At 42.7% G+C, this 22,248-nt stretch overlaps 1 protein-coding gene across 14 annotated transcripts in view; it reads left to right on the forward strand.

Moving 5' to 3' along the window:
• The window catches only part of nlgn3a (neuroligin 3a), a 189,837-nt gene that overhangs the window by 88,114 nt on the left and 79,475 nt on the right, over positions 1-22,248 (forward strand). For 11 of the 14 annotated variants that reach the window (XM_078211444.1, XM_078211446.1, XM_078211451.1 and 8 more), the window contains one exon: positions 21,111-21,296. In XM_078211444.1, coding sequence (XP_078067570.1) covers positions 21,111-21,296 — 186 coding nt within the window. Of the gene's footprint in view, positions 1-21,110; positions 21,318-22,248 lie in introns of all 14 variants that reach the window. The other 3 variants (XM_078211442.1, XM_078211439.1, XM_078211445.1) reach the window with 1 other exon arrangement.

Below are 22,248 nucleotides of genomic sequence, written 5' to 3' on the forward strand. Positions count from 1 at the left end.
TTTTCTGGGGCTCCAAATTCAAATTAAATGGAATGAATAGTCGAAGATTTTAGAGAAAAAAGAAGTTAAATAAATGGAACACAAAACATGTTCTGAAAACACAGAGCAGCTCTTTTTTGTTTAAAATAGTGAACACAAAAGTTTCCTTTAAACTAACAATGAAACCAATATGATTTCTTGTGCTGGACCAAGTATGGGGTGGATTTAGGTAAGGGGGAGTTATTGTTGTACATTAAGAGGATTAATAGCCTTTCTTTGGCGTTTCTGTGTAAGCACTAATGAACGGAAGTGGTAGCACAAATCTTCTTGGACAAATGAGTATCAGTCCAGTGCATCTGGCAATTGGAGGAGAATGTTAAGGACACAATATACACTGTTCACTATTCATTTCCCAGAGAGGAAGCAAAGGCTTGTTTACCCACACAGAGATTTGAATAGTCATAGCCTGCTCTACTGACCTGGAGAGCCTTGAGCTAATCCCATCATCACAGAAAGGCAGCTCTGACACAGAGTACATCGATGTAAGAAAGTTGCAAATGCTGGGAATCTGTAAGAAAAATGCTAGTGTTATGGTTCAGGTCAGAAACTCCAAAGTGTTTTATGAATCCCGCCTGGATCATAAGTTTTGCACATTGAATTTAGCTAGGATAAGCATGTTATGTTTCACTTCGGGTATGATTCAAATGACCCACTAGGGAGCTTTTATCAAAAAAAGTTTATTTAAGAATATAGTTTACATGTATAGTAAGAAAATTAGCAATACATTTTATCAATTACAGACAAAAATAAAACAATCATGTGTAACCCTTAATAAATGTATCTAAAATGTTCCAATCAAACAAAAACTTCCTTTCCACAGGTTTAACACAGCAAAAACTAATGCTCACATCATACTGGAATTGAGTCCTTTGGTTAGAGAATTGAAAATCCTGACTTCTCAGCTTTGTAACTTTGATGACACACTTCATCCATGCCCTTTTCTTGCATGTACCCACATAGCTGTGCACGCAGATGTGTGCCTTTCCATTTAGAAAGAAAGACTCATCACTCTTGCTCTACCACAGGCACCATTCCCAAGGTGAACACCTGTATGGGGTGCAAATGTTATGGAAGTGGGAGTAAGCAGTGCTGCTGATGACAGGGAATAAATTAGAATAAGACCAGGTCTGTGGCAGCGAAGGAATGAATTGGCAGTTGGCCCTATGGATACCCTCAGGTCAGTTTGAAGTCAGAACAACTTTCCAGAACACCAGGGAGAGACTGGTCAAGCCACCAACAGCAGATATTCTACTCCAGGAAGGCAAGAAGCCTTGCTTTCAGGGAACCAACAGAATTTCCAAAACCAAGGACAGAAAAAAACACTTATTTTCAGCTTGATGTCCCTTCTAACGCTAAAAACTGCAGCCAGCCAAAACAGAAAATGAAACCTCAAATTCACTAGAAATAAAAACTCTCCAAAACACATGACCTTCCTCCTAACAATGCCAGGTCATAAAAGACCCCAGAATAAAAATAAACAACCCCATTTAAATCACTAAAGGAGCAATAAAGAAACATCTAGCAGATGGCCCAGCAGCAATGAAACCGAAACAGCTTATAGCTGCAGAGAACATGACTTAAAAACATATTTCTTAAAGGTACAGAAACGTTACACGAGAAATCTGTCCATCCCCAAGCAAAGCTTCACTTCCATCAGTGTGTAGTATAGAAGGTTAAACTACTTCTCCTCGAGACTTGAATTATCCGAGACCCTGGGTAACAATGTGCATGAGAAGATTGGTTACATTTCCATATTCTTAGTGACAGCTGAGAGGGTGGGTGACAGTGTATTGCACAAATACTAGCCAGTTCTTTGTCAACCAACAGTCTGCACACCAATTTCGGGGTTAAATCACATCCCCAGCAGACTGCAAAAGTACAATAGCTTACAATCATGATTTGATTCCTGCCACTTGGAAAGGAACTTGGGGGTGATGACATCCCTATGTGCCTCCCGCCTTGTCCTCTAGGTGTTGTAAGGTTAAAGTACGTGGAATTCAGGGAAACTTGATGAGATGGATCCAAAACTGGCTTAGTAATAAGAGTAAGAAGTCTCAAACACCAGGTTAAAGTCCAACAGGTTTATTTGGTAGCACAAGCCACTAGCTTTCGGAGCGCTGCCCCTTCATCAGGTGAGTGCGAGTTGTGTTCACAAACAGGGCATATAATGACACAAACTCAATTTACAAAATAATGGTTGGAACGCGAGTCTTTACAGGTAATCAAGCCTTAAAGGTAGGGACAATGTGAGTGGAGAGAGGGTTAAGCACAGGTTAAAGAGATGTGTATTGTCTCCAGCTAGGACAGTTCGTGAGATTTTGCAAGCCCAGGCAAGTTGTGGGGGTTACAGATAGTGTGACATGAACCCAAGATCCCGGTTGAGGCCGTCCTCATGTGTGCAGAACTAGGTTATCAGTTTCTGCTCAGCGACTCTGTGTTGTCGTGTGTCGTGAAGGCCGCCTTGGAGAACGCTTACCCGAAGATCAGAGGCCGAATGCCCGTGACCGCTGAAGCGTTCCTGTTTACGTGGCTCATCCAGTTCAATTTCTGATCAAAACTGATTCCCAGGATGTTGATAGTGGGGGATTCACCAATAGTAATGCAATTGAATATCAAGCAGAGGTGATTAAACTCTCTTTTGATGGCGATGGTTATTGCCTGATACTTGAGTGGCATGCATGTTACTTGCCGTATATCAACCCAAGCCTGATTGCTGTCCAGGTCTTGCTGCTGTGGGAAAAGACTGCCTCAGTATTTGAGGAGTACTTGTGCATAAGTGTATTATTGCACTGTTATCGTCTACTGCTATATTCAGATATAATATTGGTGTTCCTGTATTGTTGATGTTCCTATTTTGCTCTGTTGCTCTTGCTTCATAGAGTGCACTATTACACCATGAGAGTAATCTTCAACTATTTGACCTAGAATTCTATCGATGTGACTTACATCACTATTGCACCTTTAAAAAAGAAGCCTTGTATCTGCCCTTGCCTTTACAGAGAGATTTCCGGGCTGCAGATATATGCGGAATTGTTAGTGTAAAAATGGTGCTTGGAACTGAACCAGCAGGAAGGTTGTGCAGCCTTTTAAGTACATTGTTCAGCCTGAAGCAGAACCGTGGCGATAAGAAGATGAGGCAAGAACACTGGTTCTTTAATTTCTCTCTTAAATTACTTTGCTGCATGTCTTAAAATATTTTTATTATATAATTATAATTTTTGAAAAACCATCTGCCACCGAAGGGCCAAGCAGAACATAGCACCAAGTCAGAAGTGATATAAATACACTCCTTCAAGTGGTTTAAGGCAAAGTGAACAGAATATATTTTGAGGTTGCCACCAAGTTCATTCTCCTCCCCAACTCTCACCACTTTCGCCCCTTCATTAATGATTCATGGTGTGGTCCTGGAAAACATCCCTCCAATAATACATATATTCCAGTATAATTTGTGTCATGTTGTTGCATGCTTGCGTGACTGCAAGTGAGTGGGTGAGGTGGCGGTGGGTGGCTGGTGAGTTGGAGATGGGAAACAAAAGAAATAGCATAAAGTCTTGAGTTTGATACGGTCTTGCTCTGCTGGATTTCTCCTTTATGCATCATAATCTTTTTGAATGAATGGAAAGGCAATTTAATAGGATGTAGAGGTTGGAGAAACAAACCATAGTTTGGGAAAATTCTCGTTGACACAGCAGAGCAGTTTGTGTTGGACTGAGGAGCAAGGAAATGAGAATGATGGGCAACCAAGTCACTAACTGGGAAGGATCCACATTCTAAACCAGGGGTCTCCAAACTTCTCAGTACAAGGGCCACATCGTATACTTTACACATTTTCGGGGGCCAAAGAAAAAAAAATAGTTTTATAAATGAATGAATAAAATTTAAATGAATGAATAAGTTTTATTTGGATCATCTTTGTAATCAGCATGATATGATTCAGAACAAAAGAGAAATGTAACAATTACAAAGAAACAATGCCATGCTTACATTGAGAAATGATATATAATGAGTAAAAACGTCAAACATTAGCAAATGCTCTGACAAAATAATCAATTACTTAACTGCAGATGAGAAAAGCAGGCTGTTCATTTTTAAATTAATTTTATTTACTGAAATTTTACAAATGTTTACTTGAAATGAGAATTTGCCCAATTTTGTGGCACACAATAAGAAAAATAAACACGCCCCAAGGAAGAACTTCAGTAAAACAAAGCAAAGAAATTCAAAATGAACTTGAACCATTAATAAAGGTCAAACAAAAATAAATTCAGTCTGCAACTTTCTACACAATTCTGGCAATTGGAGTTCTCAATCGTAACCAACAAATCATGAAGTTTTGCACAAGATTAATGGGAATGATGGAACTGCTTTTTTAATTTCAAAATATTGCTGAACTGAGGTTTCAAGCTTGAGGAGCCAATTATTAGAATGGACTTCAAATGCTCATCAGATAAATTTGCTCGATATTTGGACTTGACATACTTCATTTTTGAAAATGTTTGTTCACACAGGTACGTTGTACCAAAAACTGATACAAATCCACAAACAAATCACTTCAAATTTGGAAACTGCTCAGGCTGCAAAGATTTATAACATTGGATCAGATTTCCTTCTTTATACTTGTCTTTCAGCATGTCATCTGATTGGAGATCAATAATTTCCATTTGAAACTGACTTGAGAGTGTTTCAACATTGCAGCCAAATGGATTTTGAAACAGCTTTATTTCATCTGTATTTCCATCAAGATCGGAAAATCGTTCCTGAAATTTTTTTTACAAGTCCTTAATGATTTCTGTTGTAAATGAAGAAGGAAATTCTGCTTCACTTTCTTCATGAAGTTTTTCACAACATGAAAAATGAACCAAGTTATGAACTTTCAGCTATCCTTGAAATAGCATCAGTTTTGCCCTGAATGCCTTGACATGCGCGAATAGATCACAAATCAAACTTGTTTCACCTTGCAACTTCAGATTCAATTGATTCATATGGCCTGTCACGTATGCAAAAAATGCCAATTTCCAAAGCCAGTCAGTGTTTGATAAAAGTGGTTCGGGTTGATTCTTCTCTGTGAGAAAGGAATCAATTTCCTCTCTGAGCTGAAAGAACCGTGATAGAACCTTTCCACAACTAAACCATCGAACTGCTGTATAATAAGGCAAGTCACCGAACTCAGAATCAGTTTCTTTCAGAAAATCACGAAACTGGCGATGATTAAGTCCGTGAGATCGAATGAAATTCACTGTTGAAACAACAGGGTTCAGAACACAAGACATATCCACATATTTTCTGCACAATGCTTGTTGATGGATAATGCAATGCAGAAACATGGGCTTTGAGAACCCACCAACCTCACAAGCTTTTGTGATTTGTCCAACCAAACCTTTCTTCACCCAGACATGTTCTTTCCTCCATCAATTGTCACGCATTGCAGTTTATTCCACTCCAGGTTATCTTCTAACACAGTTTTTTGCAATTCTTTGAAGATGTCTTCTCCAGTTACTGTGCTGTGCATGCTATGCACTGATGCTAATTCTTGTGTCACATTAAATTCACTGTTGACGCCACGGTTGAATACTAGGAGTTGTGATGTGTCACACACATCGGTCGATTCATCAAGTGCGAGAGAATACAACTGCAAATGTCTTGCTTTGTCTGCAATTTGATTAAATATATTGCTTCCTATATCCTCAATTCTACGAGCAACAGTATTTGGCGCAAGACTGATGATTTTGAACAGATTTGCTTTTTCTGGGCATAACTCTTTCCACTGCTTCCATTATACACTCTTTGATGAGATCTCCATCGGTGAATGGCTTTCCTCTTTTAGCCAACACATAAGCTAGTTTGTAACTGACCCTGGTTGAAGCTTCATTTTCAGTTATCTTCTGCGTAAAAAAAGCTTGTTGGGAAAGTAACCCGCGTTGCATTGATTCAAATTTTTCCGAACGCTGTGTTCCTGTGAATTGGGAATAACTTGCTTCATGTTTGGTCTCATAGTGCCGACGTACATTGTACTCCATCAAAACTGCATAAGTTTCATTGCATATGACACACAAGGCTTTGTCACCTGCTTGTACAAAGAAGTACTTTACACCCCATTCTTCATTAAACAGGCGGCACTCACTGTCCACTTTTCTTTTTTCCTTCCATAACTGAATTGGTCTGAATTGCCGCCATCATTGTCATTGTTCTTGCTCATTTCAGACAGATGGAGCTTACGGATTGGATGAAGCAGCTGTCACTCAGTCAATGCAGAGCGGCAATTGGATAACAGTTGTCTCAATTGCTGATTCGTTTAATGAACTGTCAGTCACAGGATGGCAGCTCTGATTGGACAATAGGCCGGTAAAAAGGGCGGGGATTCCCATGGGTCCATCAGACACCGCGCGGAGCGGCAGCAAATGTCTGGCCTGTGGCTTCCGTTTCCGCATTCGGATCCTGAGTCAACGGCGGGGGTTCCGGACGTCGGAGTGTTTTCCAGACTCTACCAGCACTTCATCGTCCTGACCATCGCGTGAGGGAATTCCCCTCTTAACAACCGGTCTAAGGCTGCATGTTAGAATCAATTGCCTCCTTGTCTGTATGTGCTCAGTTCAGACGTCTTTCACTCTCATACTCTCTCATCACAGATGATCACCGACTGTAGTTTGACCCACCCTAATAATTTTGGTATTCTCTTCCGGTCGTGGCCATTCGACCAGACCCGTAAACAGATCCCGGGTTTCGGCACCAATTTATTGTAGGTAAATAATACCTCTGAGACTAGTCGTGAGTCAAAGTACAGTGGTTTATTTTCACAAGCTTGTGGGAGAAGTCCGATTCCTAAAGCGGTTCTCTAGACTTCTCTCCGAATACAAGTTAAGAGCAGATATTTATACATATATTTTCGCCCCTGCTCACGTCCGCATTTTCTCATGATTATTGCTGCCTCGGCGGTTCTGTCCTTCACGTAGTCCGTGTAATCGTAGCCATCTCAAGGTGGCGACTGTCTGTTCTGTCACCTCTATGTGGCGGACATCTGCGGTTTGTTTATCCAGCATACAAGATTATAAGTTTGCACAAACAAGTTAACTGAAGTACAGGGGCCTACATAACAATTTATATCGGTAAGGATAAATAGTATAGTAAAAAGGGCGGGGATTCCCATGGGTCCATCAGACAGCGCGCGGAGCGGCAGCAAATGTCCGGCCTGTGGCTTCCGTTTCCGCGTCCGGATCCTGAGTCAGCGGCGGGGTTCCGGACGCCGGAGTGTTTTCGGCAGCGGGAATCCTGTCCCGCCCCACTGGCTGCAGGCCAGATGTAGCCCACTGCGGGCTGGATGTGGCCTGCGGGCTGTAGTTTGGAGACCCCTGTTCTAAACCATTGGCTGAGCAGGATCCATTGAATTAGAAGTAAATTTATTTACAATTTCATGTGAGGAAATACAATTCATATCAGAATGTAGGTGAGAATGAGGCAATAATAATGCAGCATTTGTGCAGGGTTCAGTAATTACCACAAAATAAATTACACTGTTAGCGGTGGATCGATACATTGGCCATTGGTTACCCTGCTTCTGATTTGTCATTGACAGCAAGACAGACACACCGGACTGCAATTGGCACGACAGATGTCACCAAGCTCGCAACTACAGGAAAAGCTGAGCTTTAAAATGATAATGCATTCAATAGAGTAGGTGCAGAGAAACCTTTCCCTGCTGAGAGCATCTAGAGCTGGCATCATCTTAAAAATGGAGCTAGGTCATTTAGGAATGAAATCAGGAAGCAATGTTTCATTAAGTGCAATGGAAATCTGGGACTGTCCATCCTAAGAGTTTGCAGAGGCTTGGTCAATTGAATTTTCATGACTAACGTTTTGTTAGGTAAGGCTATCAAAGGATGTGGAACAAAGGTGAATGAATGGAATTAAGGCCATTCAATGGTACGATTAATAGCCTACTCCTGTTTCCATGTCCCTATGTCCAGGAGGCGACAAAGCATTAAAGACAAATGGTACAGCAGAGTCAAGAGCCCCGATATATAGGAGGGTGCAGGAGAGGCCAGAAACAACCAAAGAGTGTGGCAAGGATGGAGACATGGAGGTCCTGTTGAACTTAACAGAAACACCATTCCCTGCCCATGTAACAACCAAAGTGACAGCTTGGCTATCCAGTGATCAGGAGTTTGCAACCAGGGACCCTAAGGAAGGTTCATGGCAATCAAGAGGGAGAACATTATCAATTGTGGCAGAGACAGGAGAAAGTGGGCAATCGGGGCTGGGAGGAACCAAGGCCATTTTATCTTGGGGAAGTATTCGACCATCTAGAGGGACAGACTGAAAACCTCCTTGTAAGGCCTGTGTGTAGCACTCCTGTTTCTGCTCTGGACCCACCAACTGTCCTCAGAAAGTCAAAACTTGTGGACCCTTTCATGGCCAGTGAAATAACTTTCAGGGCAATTCATTGTGCCGTAAAGTTATAAAGGTTTTATCACCAATGATAAATAGATACAAACAAGCAAGGGTCTGACAGAACTGAAAACACAACTATTCTCCACTCCTTCGGGGCTCCAACTAAGAATCCTCCCTGACCCAGGACATGCACTCTTGCACCCAATTGGCTTGGCATCTCATGCTGCCACACCATTGGGTCTGGCCCAATCACATGGCCCTCAGGGGACACCCTCTTAAAGGGACCATCCTTCCCCCCCTAACTGCAGAGTTCACTTATGGATGAAACAAAAGAAACATCATTAACGTAGATTTGCAAGTTACAACAGGAATACCCAAGAAAAACTCATCACAAGTTCAGTTGGTCCAGAGACTTCCAGACCCTGGTAGAACATCTCAACTCTGTGTTGCACCCTTCAGAAATTGATAAATCTGGTTGGGCAGTTGTGAAAGGTAAACTCACCAATCCAGGATCGAGATCTTCTTCTGTAGCTGCTGCCTCCTCAGTTACAGAAACTACTGATTGCTCAGGCTTCACATTTACAAGAAGGATCCCTGTCTCCATCACTGGTGAACCCAAATCTACTGCAGGGGTCACCTGATGATCCACTGTCTCAGGCTCAGCTCTCTTCCTCAGATGACCTATAGTTTTTTGACATGACAACCTTGTATTTCTACAACATAGGAGACTGGTTCATGTTCTTTCCATAATTTTCCAGCCACCCACATCAGTCCTGATGCAAATTTTCTGACCAGAACAAAACCAACAACTTGGAAAACTCTCAGGGAAATTTTCCCATCCCGCCTGCCACGTGAATCGTAACGGGCAGGGAGGCGGTCCATATAAAGGTCTGTTGACTTCGGGCAGGATTTTCCGGTTTTGGGGCAAGCACGATTGGAAAATCCCGCCCTCTCTTTCTTTCTCGAGTCATGATTTTATTTCTGGGAGGCTTGTCTAGCCTCCAGCTTCCGCATCAAATCTGAGCCTAACATATCCAAAGGTGTCCGTAAGCAGCGTCCCATTCGTTGCTAACCTGACGTGATCCCTGTGGTCACATTTGGCATGGTTTTGTATGACAACTAGCTATACGTGGAGGTAGAGGCCGATTAACTTGTTCACTTATCAATAATTTGAATGTTTGTACAGCACTTTCTGCTAACCTGTTGGAGGCTGGATGGTAAGGTGCTGACCTAACATGGCGAATACCATTTGATTTGACAAATTTTTGAAACTCCTCTGCTGTAAATGCTGTGCCATTGTCTTGACACTAAGACCTCTGGAATGTCATGGATGGCAAGAATCAGCCTCAGTTTGTCAATGGTGACAGTGGCCATTCTGGCCTTCATTAATTGGACATTCAGCCATTTAGGATGGGCCTCAACTAATATAAGACATAGGGATAGGCACAGTGGGGCAGTGGTTAGTACTGCTGCCTTACAGTGCCAGGAACCCAGGCTTCATTTCGACTTCAGGTGTCTGTGTGGAGTTTGCACGTTCTCCCAGTGTTTGCATGGGTTTCCTCTGGGTGCTCCAGTTTCCTCCCACAGTACAAAGATGCATAGGTTAGGTGGTTGCACCAGGATTCAGATAAATTTTGACATTAGCCCCCCTTTATTCGTCTGAGCTCCTTTTGGAAAAACCCCTGAATATTTATACAGCAGCTTCAGAAAACCTCTGTCGCGTACGTTTAATATTTCCAACCAATTTACTTTATCTGTTTGAGCCAATCATGGACCATTAGGCAAGACCTGTGACCTTTAATTATCAGGGCAGGTAGCTGCGCCATTTGTTTGTTTAGGACACGGTGACTGTTGTTGACCCCAAGGTCCTCAATGTCTGTTGTGTATATGTAGACAATATGGCATCTGACTCGCTCAATCTCAATGGTTGGAGGCCTTTTTGAAGGAAGTGAAATGCCTTCTCCCCCTATACCATAACGTGGCTCCTGTGTTGGTTTCCATTTTAAGAGATTTGCCATTTACCATCAAGGCTATCTTTGTAGGGGGCACTTTACTTTATTGGACCTGGTTTAGAGTAAACGACTCAGGTCTCTTGTCGGGCTCCTCAACCACTTTTTAAAAGGAGTTAAACTAATTTGTGGGTTTTTTTATTTGCACGTTCTGTCCTGACTGCTTCACTCTGCATCACACTTGTAAATGACCCTTCCTATTACATCTGTAACACACATACTTGCTGCATTGGCAAGCTTGAAAGTGGAGTCACAGGTGGACAGAGTGGTGAAGAAGGCATTCGGTGAATGCCATCCACCTGTGACTGTGGTGAATCGTAGTTATCTCAGACATTGTTCCTGACTACGGTGAAAGAAGAAGTACTCTCTGAAGACCATTGGTGGGTAGAGTCTTCTGTAGACAGTCCTCTTCCTCCCTCTGTGAACAGCTTCCCCTCTTTGCAATCTTAACTTCATATCCCTGTTGTTTTGCGGACCAAGAGGAACTACATGCATAGTCCCATAACTCTAACAGGTTTTCTATGCACAAGGCAGAAAAATCCACCAGCTTCCCTGTCAGGAAGAAGCAACAATCCCTCCAAAATCTAACCAGTCACTGAAACTCCTTCAAGAATATACCATAGTATTTCCAGAAACGTAATAAAATCAAAGGCATGCGGGTTCGGTTAATTGGCCATGCTAAATTGACCCTAAAGTCAGGGGATTAGCAGGGTAAATATGTGGGTTACAGGAATAGGGCCTGGGTGGGATTGTGGTCGGTGCAGACTCGATGGGCCAAATTGCCTCCTTCTGCACTGTAGGGATTCTATGATTCTATGAAAAGTAGTCAAAAGCTCCTCAGTTGGAAGTTGGATGGTTGGGGTTCTTTAATGGCAACAGTGGGGGATCCATCATGTAACTGAATTAATGTCCATCTGGGATTGTTTAGGACACAGCATTCATTGGAGCTGTGTGCTCTAAATTGACAGAAACTGTATTAAATCAGACTGAGAAGCTGGTTGATACATAATCTACCCAATGTTATGCACAATTACCCACACTAGTGCCATTACCAGCATGGGACACTGCATCGGCTGCAACACATGTGATACATCTATCCATTTCCTGCAGTTGCAGCTTCCACATTCCCAGCTCCAGCAGGAATGTTTCAGCCTAAATAGATTGAATGGCTTGAAGAGATGAAATCATATGATAGAGAAACAAAAGCCTGTTTCAAGGACAAAGTGGGAAGAACTTGCATTACTGCTGTCATTTTCATGCTTTTCTGAACCCCAAAAGGAACGTTCATTTGTACCTCTGAAGACTGAAAGATTATCTGAATGGTATCATTTGAAATTCTCTTCAATATCTGGTTTGAAGCTCTCATAAGATAAATGTGTGTGTGCACCTGAAAAGATGGCTCTTGATGTACTTTTACCAGTCAAATAGATTGGTCTTAACCAATGGAGACTGATCTTGGCCATGGATATCAGTGTGTGATTCTTACGTTATTAGGATGGCATTCACATGCATGGTACTCTAATTAGATATATATTTCCATTCATCTTTCAGGTCATTATTTCAATCCTGTGTTTTTAATTCAGCAGGTCCAAATTCTGGTTCTCTTAATTTTAAATTTTAATGATTACTATTGTGGTTGTAAGCAACCTATCAGACGCAATCTACTAAAGCTTTCAATCACAGAAATTATTCTGTCACATTATATGCATAGAAGGGTGTAAAATAGACAGAAGATAGATGGTTGCCCTACTTTGTATGCACATTCCCATTTTCTTTTACCTACTGGAAGCAAATCCAAGTCCAGACTGGGCCACTATTCAAGTTCAAACCTATTTCAATTAGCACTTTTGGATTCTGTACAAAACCATGCAATATTCTTTCCATTTATATTAATGATAACTATGAAGTCAGCTCTTCAAGCTAGTGGCTAAAACAGATTGTTTTATGCAGAGGTCATTAAATGTCATCTCTTCTTCAAGTAATACAATCTATTCTCCTTCACTCTAAAAAACAGTGAAGTGAATTTTATGAGGCAAAGCAATTAAGAAATATATAAATAATCCTGCATTCTTTCAAGCAAATTACAAACTTCCTCTTTCCCTGTTCTGCTGGGTCAAACCTGGGCTTTAACGCTTATTCAGGATACAACCAACCAGTGTCAGTGGGGTAATTTTGACTCCAGGTGATGGTGTTTAATTGGCTATATTGGAATAGTCATCATTATACATCTCTGCCAATTTTCATTTCCTTTCAAAACAGTTGGCAGAGATGTATAACCAGAGGCTGATCTGATATTGCTTGTTTTACACCATTGTCCAAAGTCAAGGTTATCCCCAGTGTGTCAGGCTATTAACAGAAAATTCAGTGATCTCTGCTGCAGCTGAACGTTTCTGTGGGATTCACTGATGAATCAACCAATTGCTACAGGAAATGAGGGGGAAATAATTGCCAAAACCTGCAGGCTTGTAAAAGACAAATTTCCTTTCTGGAAAGAGCAGTTAAAACAAATAAGATAAAACAATTTCAAGATTCAAACTTTACAGAAAATGTTTGACTGAACATTTTGGAAACAGTCACAACTATGAAGAATAATTCTGAATTTCGGGCCACCCACTAACAGCTGTATTTTTTTTTGTCTTGTGAGAATTGGGAAGCTTTTCAGAAGGGGAACTCAGGGGTGACCTCAGGCTGGCTGTAGCTCAGTCTCCAGAATACAAGGATCATGCCTTTTGATTGAAGGATGCATTAAAGCATAAATAAAGTCTTTGGCACACACATGACTTACTTGGGGAATGCTTCACTTGGGGGAAAAAAAAGAATGAACTTGCATTTATATAGCATCCTTTATTGCCATTTTCATTCTACCGGAGTGCATTATTACCAATTAATTAGTTTCTGATTATTTGATTTGATTTATTATTGTCACATGCATTGTATACAGTGAAAATTATTGTTTCTTGCGTGCTATACAGACAAAGCGTACCATTCATAGAGTACATAGTGGAGAAGGAAAGGAGAGGGTGCAGAATGTAGTATTACAGTCAAAGCTAAGGTGTAGACAAAGAGCAACTTCATATAAGGTAGGTCCATTCAGAACTCTGATGGCAGCAGGGAAGAAGCTGTTCCTTAATTGGTTGGTATGTGATCTCAGACTTTTGTAACTTTTTCCCGACTGAAGAAGGTGGAAGAGAATATGTCCTGGATACTAGGGGTCCTTAATTACGCTGACTGCTTTTGCGAGGCAGCGGGAAGTGTAGACGAAGTCAATGGATCAAGTTTAGTTGCTCTTGAGGTCGGAGTGTCTTGTGGCACAATGGTAGCATCCCTATCTCTGAGTCAAAAGCTCCAGGTTTGAGTTCCCATTCTGGGACCTGACGGCCATGGAAGGTGCATTCATGAAGATTGATTGTCAACCTGCAAACCTTTCGTTTGCCTATGGCAGGCATTAAGAGAGCCTCCAGGTCAGCTAGAACCTGCAGAAGGTAACACCAAATACGCCATTTCCTCCATTTCTGCAGAATGAAGAGAAAAGGAAAATTAAATAAACCAGTTGGATGAATTTAAAGTATGGCATCATGAAAAATATTTATTTAATGGCTGGATTTTCCCACTAGCTTCAGGATTCTGATGGAGAGGCACTTGTCACGGATTAAAGGGATCATTAGGTAGAATGTAGGTACTAGACAGAATTCATACATAATTAGGACATTAAACTTTAGATTTGAATAAATGACTACAGGCAGAAAATGGGCCATTTTACCCAGGCGTCTTTCACATACACACAGGAGCAGCACTGAATTTAATTAAAGACAGATGAACATTACTTCTTATTTCTAGAATCCACTGGAATTTTAGAAGTCCAGGTATCGATAAGCTCTACCCTTTCATGATTTTAAATGCTTTATTCTTTACCAAAAGAATGTTAGTAGGATTGTAACATCATTAATTATCGTTCAGGCTGGAACCTGGCATCATTTTCTATTAAGAAAAGATCCTTAACATCTAGCTCAGGATGTCAGGAAAGGAAAGTGGGTTCTAACAATAAGAATTGAACATTATCAGACACCTTTTAAAAAGGACAGATGCTTAAGAATGTAGGCTTCAAATGAGCTAAAAAAAAAGGCAGTGGACGCAATTCACCAAACAAAATGACCAAGTGTCATTTCCGGTAGGAAATGCGATGGTATTCCCACAGGATCGGTCAGCACGATCCCGATCACAATCCTCCCCCACTTGCTAATTTTTTTGGATGGAGGGGAAGGGGGTGATTTAGGATGTGAATGAGAGGGACGGGGCCTAAAGATGCCAGTAAGGCCTGCTCCTCAAAGGTCAGGTACCCCGATCTCAGATTAACCTTGAAGCCCCCCCCAGTTGCTGGCACCAAAGGCTCCACTTTAATTAGTGACATCACCAGGGCTCCACATCATTGCTGGCATGAAAGCTCCCCCCCCCCCCCCCCCCCGCATCATGTGTGCGAATGCCCTCAATGGGCGCTCTTATAGACCCCACCCTTTAAGACCCTACCCCCTTCATGCCCCTCCCATTTTCAGTGCCAACTTGGTGCTGGGGGCACTACCAGGACGCTGTCCAACCATGTCCTTAACCACCTGGGGACTACAATGGCCTCTTAGCTGCCCGGCATGATCATCACATCTGATCTCCGTTTCTGGAGACCTGGGGCTGGATTTACAGCCTCGCCCATCCCAAGATGGTAAAATCCTGCCCCAGGTCAACGGACCTTCCCATGCTCCGCCCCTCGCCCGCTCCGATTCCTGTGACGGACAGGCCGGTAAAATTCTGATCCAGTCACACCGGTGCGTGGGAGAATTCAGGTAAAGCCAGTTTTGAATATTCAAATTAATTTTTATGCATGCAATTCTGCTTCATACCCTCGCTGTGCACCCACCAGAAACCAGATAACGTTGCCTGCTGGAGGCAGGAAGAATCTCAAAATGCGATCTTCTCGTCGCAAATTCTATTATGACCCCTCTCACGAGTCGCCGGCTATAATGGGATTTGCGCCTCCGCGAACGAGCCCTAGAGTTTAAAAATTACTTTACAAAATATAGAAACAAAATATTTGAACACAATGCCAACATTTATTGACTAGATAAACACTCACAACGTTCATATAAGACAAGCCTCAACAATTAAATAAACATCAATAATAGTGAATGATAAAGGATGATCAAAAGGGAGTAGTTTAAACAAAGAAGAAACACCCATAACTTCTAAGAATAATGTAATTTAGTTCAATGGTGTACAAAAGATAGATGGCACAATCTTACCAGCCACACACGCCACACTCCCGCTGCAGCGAAGTCCCAGAATTTGGTGCTCAGCCGAATCTACATTCACTGCAGTGGGATGGGAAAATCCTGCCAGCATGAATGGCCGTAACGTTCCGGCCAGGGGCTTTTTCTCCAGAAACTCCAAAGTATGGAGGAGGAATCTTAAAACCAATGCTTCTCAATGTTGAAGAGCTGGACACTTTAATTGAGCCATTTTTGTGTCTTGCTATTCAGATCTCTAAACTACTCAGGGATTTGAGATAACACTGCTTTGACTATTTGATGGATACCGTGAGAGATTTTTGTCTGTAGCATTTAAGAGTCTCTTTTACTGGATTAAAATTACAAGGAAGATCATATTTTCCATCTTTTTACATTCTTTAACATTGTGATGTATTCATTTACTTTAAAGTGTATTGCATGTTACGGTTCTTTAATAAACTTATGAATAATTTATTGAGAGAGAGGGCAGAATTTTACGAGAATGATTCTAAGTATCCAGCTAATGTGAAAATGGGAGAGTTCCTGATCTATTTTTTGGGCACGCTTTACTCCCAATCTTACGGACTTAGACAGTGAAAATATGGGCTGGACAGTTTCTAGCTGCTGCAGGCAGTGCGCAAGGCTTAAATCACCAGCCAGCCTGCAGAGGGAGCTAATGTGCATACATAGATCTCTGATTCTACACATGCACAACTCCAATAGAACGGGTCTGACAGACAGAGAGATAGCTGTCAGGCCCCTGCTATTGCAGGCACCCTCAAACTCTCCCCGCTGTACCCACCACAACCCCGGGGGCCTGCGGTCACCGGTCGCGAGCCCCACACAGCCCGGAAATATTGACCCGTCACGCCCTCCGCCACCTTGGCCGATCACAACTCTCTCCCCCCACTGATGATGGTGCAGAGTGGCAGCGGGCTCCTCCCATACCCGGTTCAATTACCTGAAGAGGGGCAGCAGGCCTCCCTCTCCCACCCATCCGATCAGAGGCAGAGTGCACAGCAGCCACCCCCCCCTCCAGCCCCTCCCTGATCAGGCCGCGCCTTCGGACCCCAACATTTCAACATTTTATGTCCCACCCCTATAAGTCCTGCCCCTCATAAGCCATGCCTCCATATGCCCTGCCCGGTGGATTGTGCCAAGGTGCCAGTCTGGCAGTGCCAACATGCCAGGCTGGCACTGCCTGAGGGGCACCCTACCCTTGCTCTTGGCCTCCCCAGGGGGCCTCAATGGCCTCTAGTTCCACCGGTAAGACGAACATAACTGTTCCCCGTTCATAGGGAGCAGGTGATTTCCCCGCCGGAGGGAACCTCTCCCAGCGAGGCCATAAAGGCAAGCAAGCCTGGACGATTGAGCACCAGACTCACTAATAACATGCAATTCAATATTAAAATACGTTAACATAATTTATTCAGCCTCTCGCCCTTTCCAGCAAGAGACTGACATCGCTGGAAATCCAGCTCTCATAAGATCGGGAGAACCAAGAAATCGGGCATCATTCTGATTTCACGGTTCTCGGCGCAATGGGCGGAGTGAGCCAGTAAAATTCTTCCAATAATGTCACACATAGTATTCTGCGTACAAATTCAAGGACAGCCCCTCTCTGTAGACTCTTAAAGTGAGACGATACAATTTTTCAAAGAGACCCTCAGATCCTTATAATAGCTGGGTAATTATAACCTAGCTGATATTTATTTAAAAGTGCTATCTGATAGAAGGTAATATTTCTTGATGGTTATCTTCCTTGGGGGAGAAATGGTTCACTTGCTTAGACCCGAAACAAGTGTCTGCAGGTCATGTCTATTTTGAACTCAGATGAAAATGCTTATTAGGGGATGGCTCCTGATCTGTGATAGTCCCAAATGGGGTTAGGATTATAATTCACTTCATGCTAATCAGCAGCATATCCAATGGTTCAAACTTACTGGAAGAGGCATCCTAACGAGGCACCTCCACGTTTGCCATTCTATTATGGACAATGGGCAGGCTCCTTTTGCTGTAGGTCCAATCAGTGGCCGGCAATTCCACTGGGAGAGGTGGGCCTCAACATGAAGCCAGCTTCAGAGGCATGTGTTTAACATTGAAATTATTTGTGACAAAGCTGTTACCCCCTTGATGCAGAGGGGAAAACACTTCTGATGGCAATGTTTGGCTCTGGGTGTCACTTTTCCTGGTGGCAATCCCTCATTGGGCCTGATGCCACTGGCTCCAATGGCATGCAACATGGAGGCTTCCTGCATGGAGATGGCTGGCCCACATGTAGGGGCAGGGCAGGGACACTCTGCTAGTGTAAAGACGCCAGCGTGCCTGGCAAGTTGGACCTAGATAGATGCATAATCAGTTTAATTGGCTGCTCACCTCCGTAGTGCAGTCAACAGGTTGGGTTTCCATCCGCCCACGGAAAACCTCCCGGCAGTGGGAATGCATTTTCCAGACGTGACTCCCTCCCCATTTTCCCGGCTCCCTCACATCCAAGCCACCATTACTTAGCCAAGAAAATTCAGCCCATAGATACCTGGTCAACAAGGTTTACAAACCATCTGCTTAGCAATGCTTCAGAAGGTGTGCTTTCCCCAGATGCTGTTGAGTTGATGGTAGCTGATGGCTGAACACCTGCAGACCACTTCAACAAGAAAATTCAACATGAATTCTTCCAGACTGGTTCGGATGACCTTGGTCACATCTGTCAGGCAGCAGCTCACCACAACATGAAGAAGGTCACATGCTGTATTCAGATTGCCTCACCGTTAGCATCTCCCACTGAACCTATGAATCAAAGAGAGAACAATTAAACTCTACAGATTTGCAGGTTTCCCATAGGCACAAGGAGTAATTGCTGCAACTAATGTTGCACCTAAAGCCCCATCTGACAAGCTCCTCAATTTATGCAGCTAGTGCGTAATTCTGTTCTCTCTATACTGCGTGTTAATACCCATTGCACTGGAACCTTTCATGATGCTTTCATCATGCAGCAATCCATCATATCAGCCCTGATAATTCAAAATCATGTATCAGGCTGATTGATTGGGTATCAGAATTATGGACTACAGTCATAACTTTTGATTTCATATGGCATCCACAGAGAGGAAGAATAAATATAACGAGGCTCAGGAGATTACAAGAACTTAATAGACAAGACTGTTGGCATTCCGGTCTCTTTTTAGATGCCTGAATGAATCTGTTGAAGCCCAACGTGAGTCATTGTTGCTTGCTGCATCCTGTATAGTAATGATATTCAGACAGGGTTACTACTTAATCAAGGTGATGGAGAGAATGTTTACAAAGCAGATGGAGAAGACCCTGACCACTGCAACAGCAGACATGCACATGAGAAGAAGAGAAAATGGACTAGGGGATCCATCATTCTTCAACAGAGAAAGGAATCACTAAATACAGTCAAAGATATAGAATAAGATATAAATTCAACAAAAGCTTCCAACACTGTCACAAACTCAAATTGCAATTGTGTCTTCTACCTACTACTTCTGCAAAGTACTCCTAAATCATGTGAGGTTGAGAAGTGACTGCCTCGGAATATTTCTTCTTTGAAGACTAAGGAGGCCCTCATCTCAGTGAAACTGCTGTACCTGACTGGCTTCCATTTGACATTATTTTGCTTTGTCACGGAATAGAGACACGACAATCACCACTATTATTAAAATGAAGCCTGGGCCCCATATTTCTGACAAGGCTCTGGCCTCCCAATCTGGACATGGCTGGAAGTATACAACCAGGAACCCCACAGTATCCTGTATACAGATATCATTCCAATTGAAGAATATAGGTATCAGTAGCATGTTAGGTAATACTATATATAAGGAAAGTTAGAGACATTTAGAGACGAACAGAATATAGCCATTCTTTCAACTTTACCTTTTTTAAAAGTGTATTTATTTTCGCAACTTCTGAGATCTAAAAATACTAAAAGATTAAGAACCTGTAGCTGTTCTTTCGGACAATCACCATAACTCTGATGGAATGCACTAGAGTCGCTGCAAGTCCACTGGAACCCTGATATGGCAAGACATGGCCTTATACTAATGATTCTATGGTTACCCAGCAGAAGCCTGCCTTTATGAGGCCATTGACATTGGTAGTGTAGAGCTGGAATTCCTGTAGCCAAAACCTAAGTTGCAATCCAGTATGTAATTTACCAAGCACACCCTCACAACTCCTTGGTGGAAGTGTGTCCGACCATGGAATCTAGGCAGTTGTGAGCCTCTGAAATTGAGGAGTTTTTTTTTGAAAGATATGTATATGTTCCCTTACGAAGAGTATAAATCATGGAGGACTCAGTACTAACCTTGATTGCTGTATGCTGTATCTTTTGCTGGCGGAGAAGGGTTGGTTGAGGGGATTGCACCTTATTACACCCAAGTGTTGTTGAAAGCCTACAACCTTTAGTTGGTCAATTATGGCGGCTATAGATAAGTACTTACACTGGATAATAGCCCCAACCCCATGGATCTTTGGGGCACATGAACCTTACTAACAGAAATAAATAGATCTACACTCACTAAATTAACAGGTTAATTGATTCTTCAACTACAGTGTCAATGCACAGTGATTTCATTCTCTCGGTCTTGGAGGAGCGATACAAGTTGGTTGAGGAGCAGCAAGTGAATGCTCAGAAATTCACCAGAAGTAAACTATTTACAACTATGCCACTCCCAAACAAGAGCCTCTGTGTGGGATTCTCTGTATCCTCCCCCCACCCCCGTGGTGGTGGGAGATGGCCCACGAATGATCTTCTGGTCCCGCTGCTACCAATGGAATTTCCCACTGAATCCACCCCATGCCATTGGGAAACCTATGGTGGACTGCGCCATTTGTGGGACTGGATGGTCCTGTCAGCAGGAAGAGCAGGAAAATCCCATCCATAGTGTCAAGCTAGTGGTAACTATGCGTCTGCAAAGACATTGTTGGGGTAGAAGAATAGTGGGAATTTGAATTGTCTACTTTGTGTTTGTATCTAGATCTTTCCAAAATTTCTGACTGGTGTAATAATGCACTTTTGTCATTTTAATGATCATTTTATTTGTAGTATTAAAAGTTCATCAGCAGATTCCTCTAAATTTGTTCAATAAATTTCCTCCATGGTTTGTAAACAAAAAGGTTAGTATCTAACGAGCCAAATTTCACTCTGGGATCTGACTTGTCCAGTATTAATAGCAGCTGGGATCATAACATAATGCACAAGAGATATGTCACAGAGCCTATTTATATTTTTCATGATTGTAAAAGCCTGACTTTTCCTTGTCTTCAGAAAGTGCTGTATAATTACAACACGCTACTTACATAGCAGTGTCATAGTACATGATGAAACGTTCATGTCCCATGCTTGTGCATAGTTAAGAACATATACAATGCTTTCTGTTCATTGCAGGTTTCTTGAGCACTGGGGATCAAGCTGCGAAAGGCAATTATGGACTGCTCGATCAGATCCAGGCTCTGCGTTGGATCAGCGAGAACATTGCATTCTTTGGAGGGGACCCCCTACGGATTACAGTTTTTGGATCTGGAATTGGCGGCTCATGTGTCAGCCTTCTCACTCTATCCCATCATTCAGAAGGTAGGTCATGGAAAAATCAAAATCATCTTGTTTTCCCTCCCCATTTACACAGCTCATTCCTTCTGGTTGTTTTAGAATTTGATTTTGAGAGGAGAAACTCAGTGGAACTTGGGAGGGGAGGGGTTGGTGGTCACAAACATGGAGGATGTTAAACAAATGTTGAGAGGGTTGGAAAAATTAAGATGCTCGGAGAAGGTGAAGGTACCAAAAGGCCAAGGTGCATTTGATAATATGGGTCACAATTGGGAGGCATCAGTAAAGATGCTACCAACATCCACCAAATTTCAGTCAAAGCGAGAATGAGGTCAAGGATGGCAAGAGCTTTGTTCAAGAATGATGAATTACTCGGCAGCCGTTGGAGTGCAAAACATAAATCCACAGAGTCAATGCAGATAGTCAAGATGATCAAAAGAACAGTGGTAGAGGGGGAAAGGCACACAAGACTGGGAGCAGCAGCTTCTGGAGGATCCAACTGATCCAGCAAAAGATAATAGAGGATTTTTGAACAACAAGTGGAAAACGAAAGAGTCAGTGATCATGGGAAGCGAGTGAAGGTGCTTTAGTCAGAGCAATATTCTGAGCAAGAACAGATCAAGTTTAAAGTTTATTTATTAGTCACAAGTAGGCTTACATTAAAACTGCAATGAAGTTACTGTGAAAATCCCCTAGTTGCCACACTCTGGCACCTGTTCGGGTACACTGAGGGAGAATTTACCATGGCCAATGCACCTACCGGAACGTCTTTTGGACTGTGGGAGGAAACCGAAGCACCCGGAGGAAACCCACGCAGACACTGGGAGAAGGTGCAGACTCCGCACAGACAGTGATTCAAGCCAGGAATCAAACCCAGGTCCCTGACGCTGTGAGGCAGCGATGCTAACCACTATGCCACCCCTCAGAGCTAGCTCAGCATAAACCACAAGTCCCAGTGGAAAAGATGAAAATTATCTCA

Source organism: Mustelus asterias, chromosome 4 (assembly GCF_964213995.1).
Source record: "Mustelus asterias chromosome 4, sMusAst1.hap1.1, whole genome shotgun sequence".
NCBI classification, from domain to species: Eukaryota; Metazoa; Chordata; class Chondrichthyes; order Carcharhiniformes; family Triakidae; genus Mustelus; species Mustelus asterias.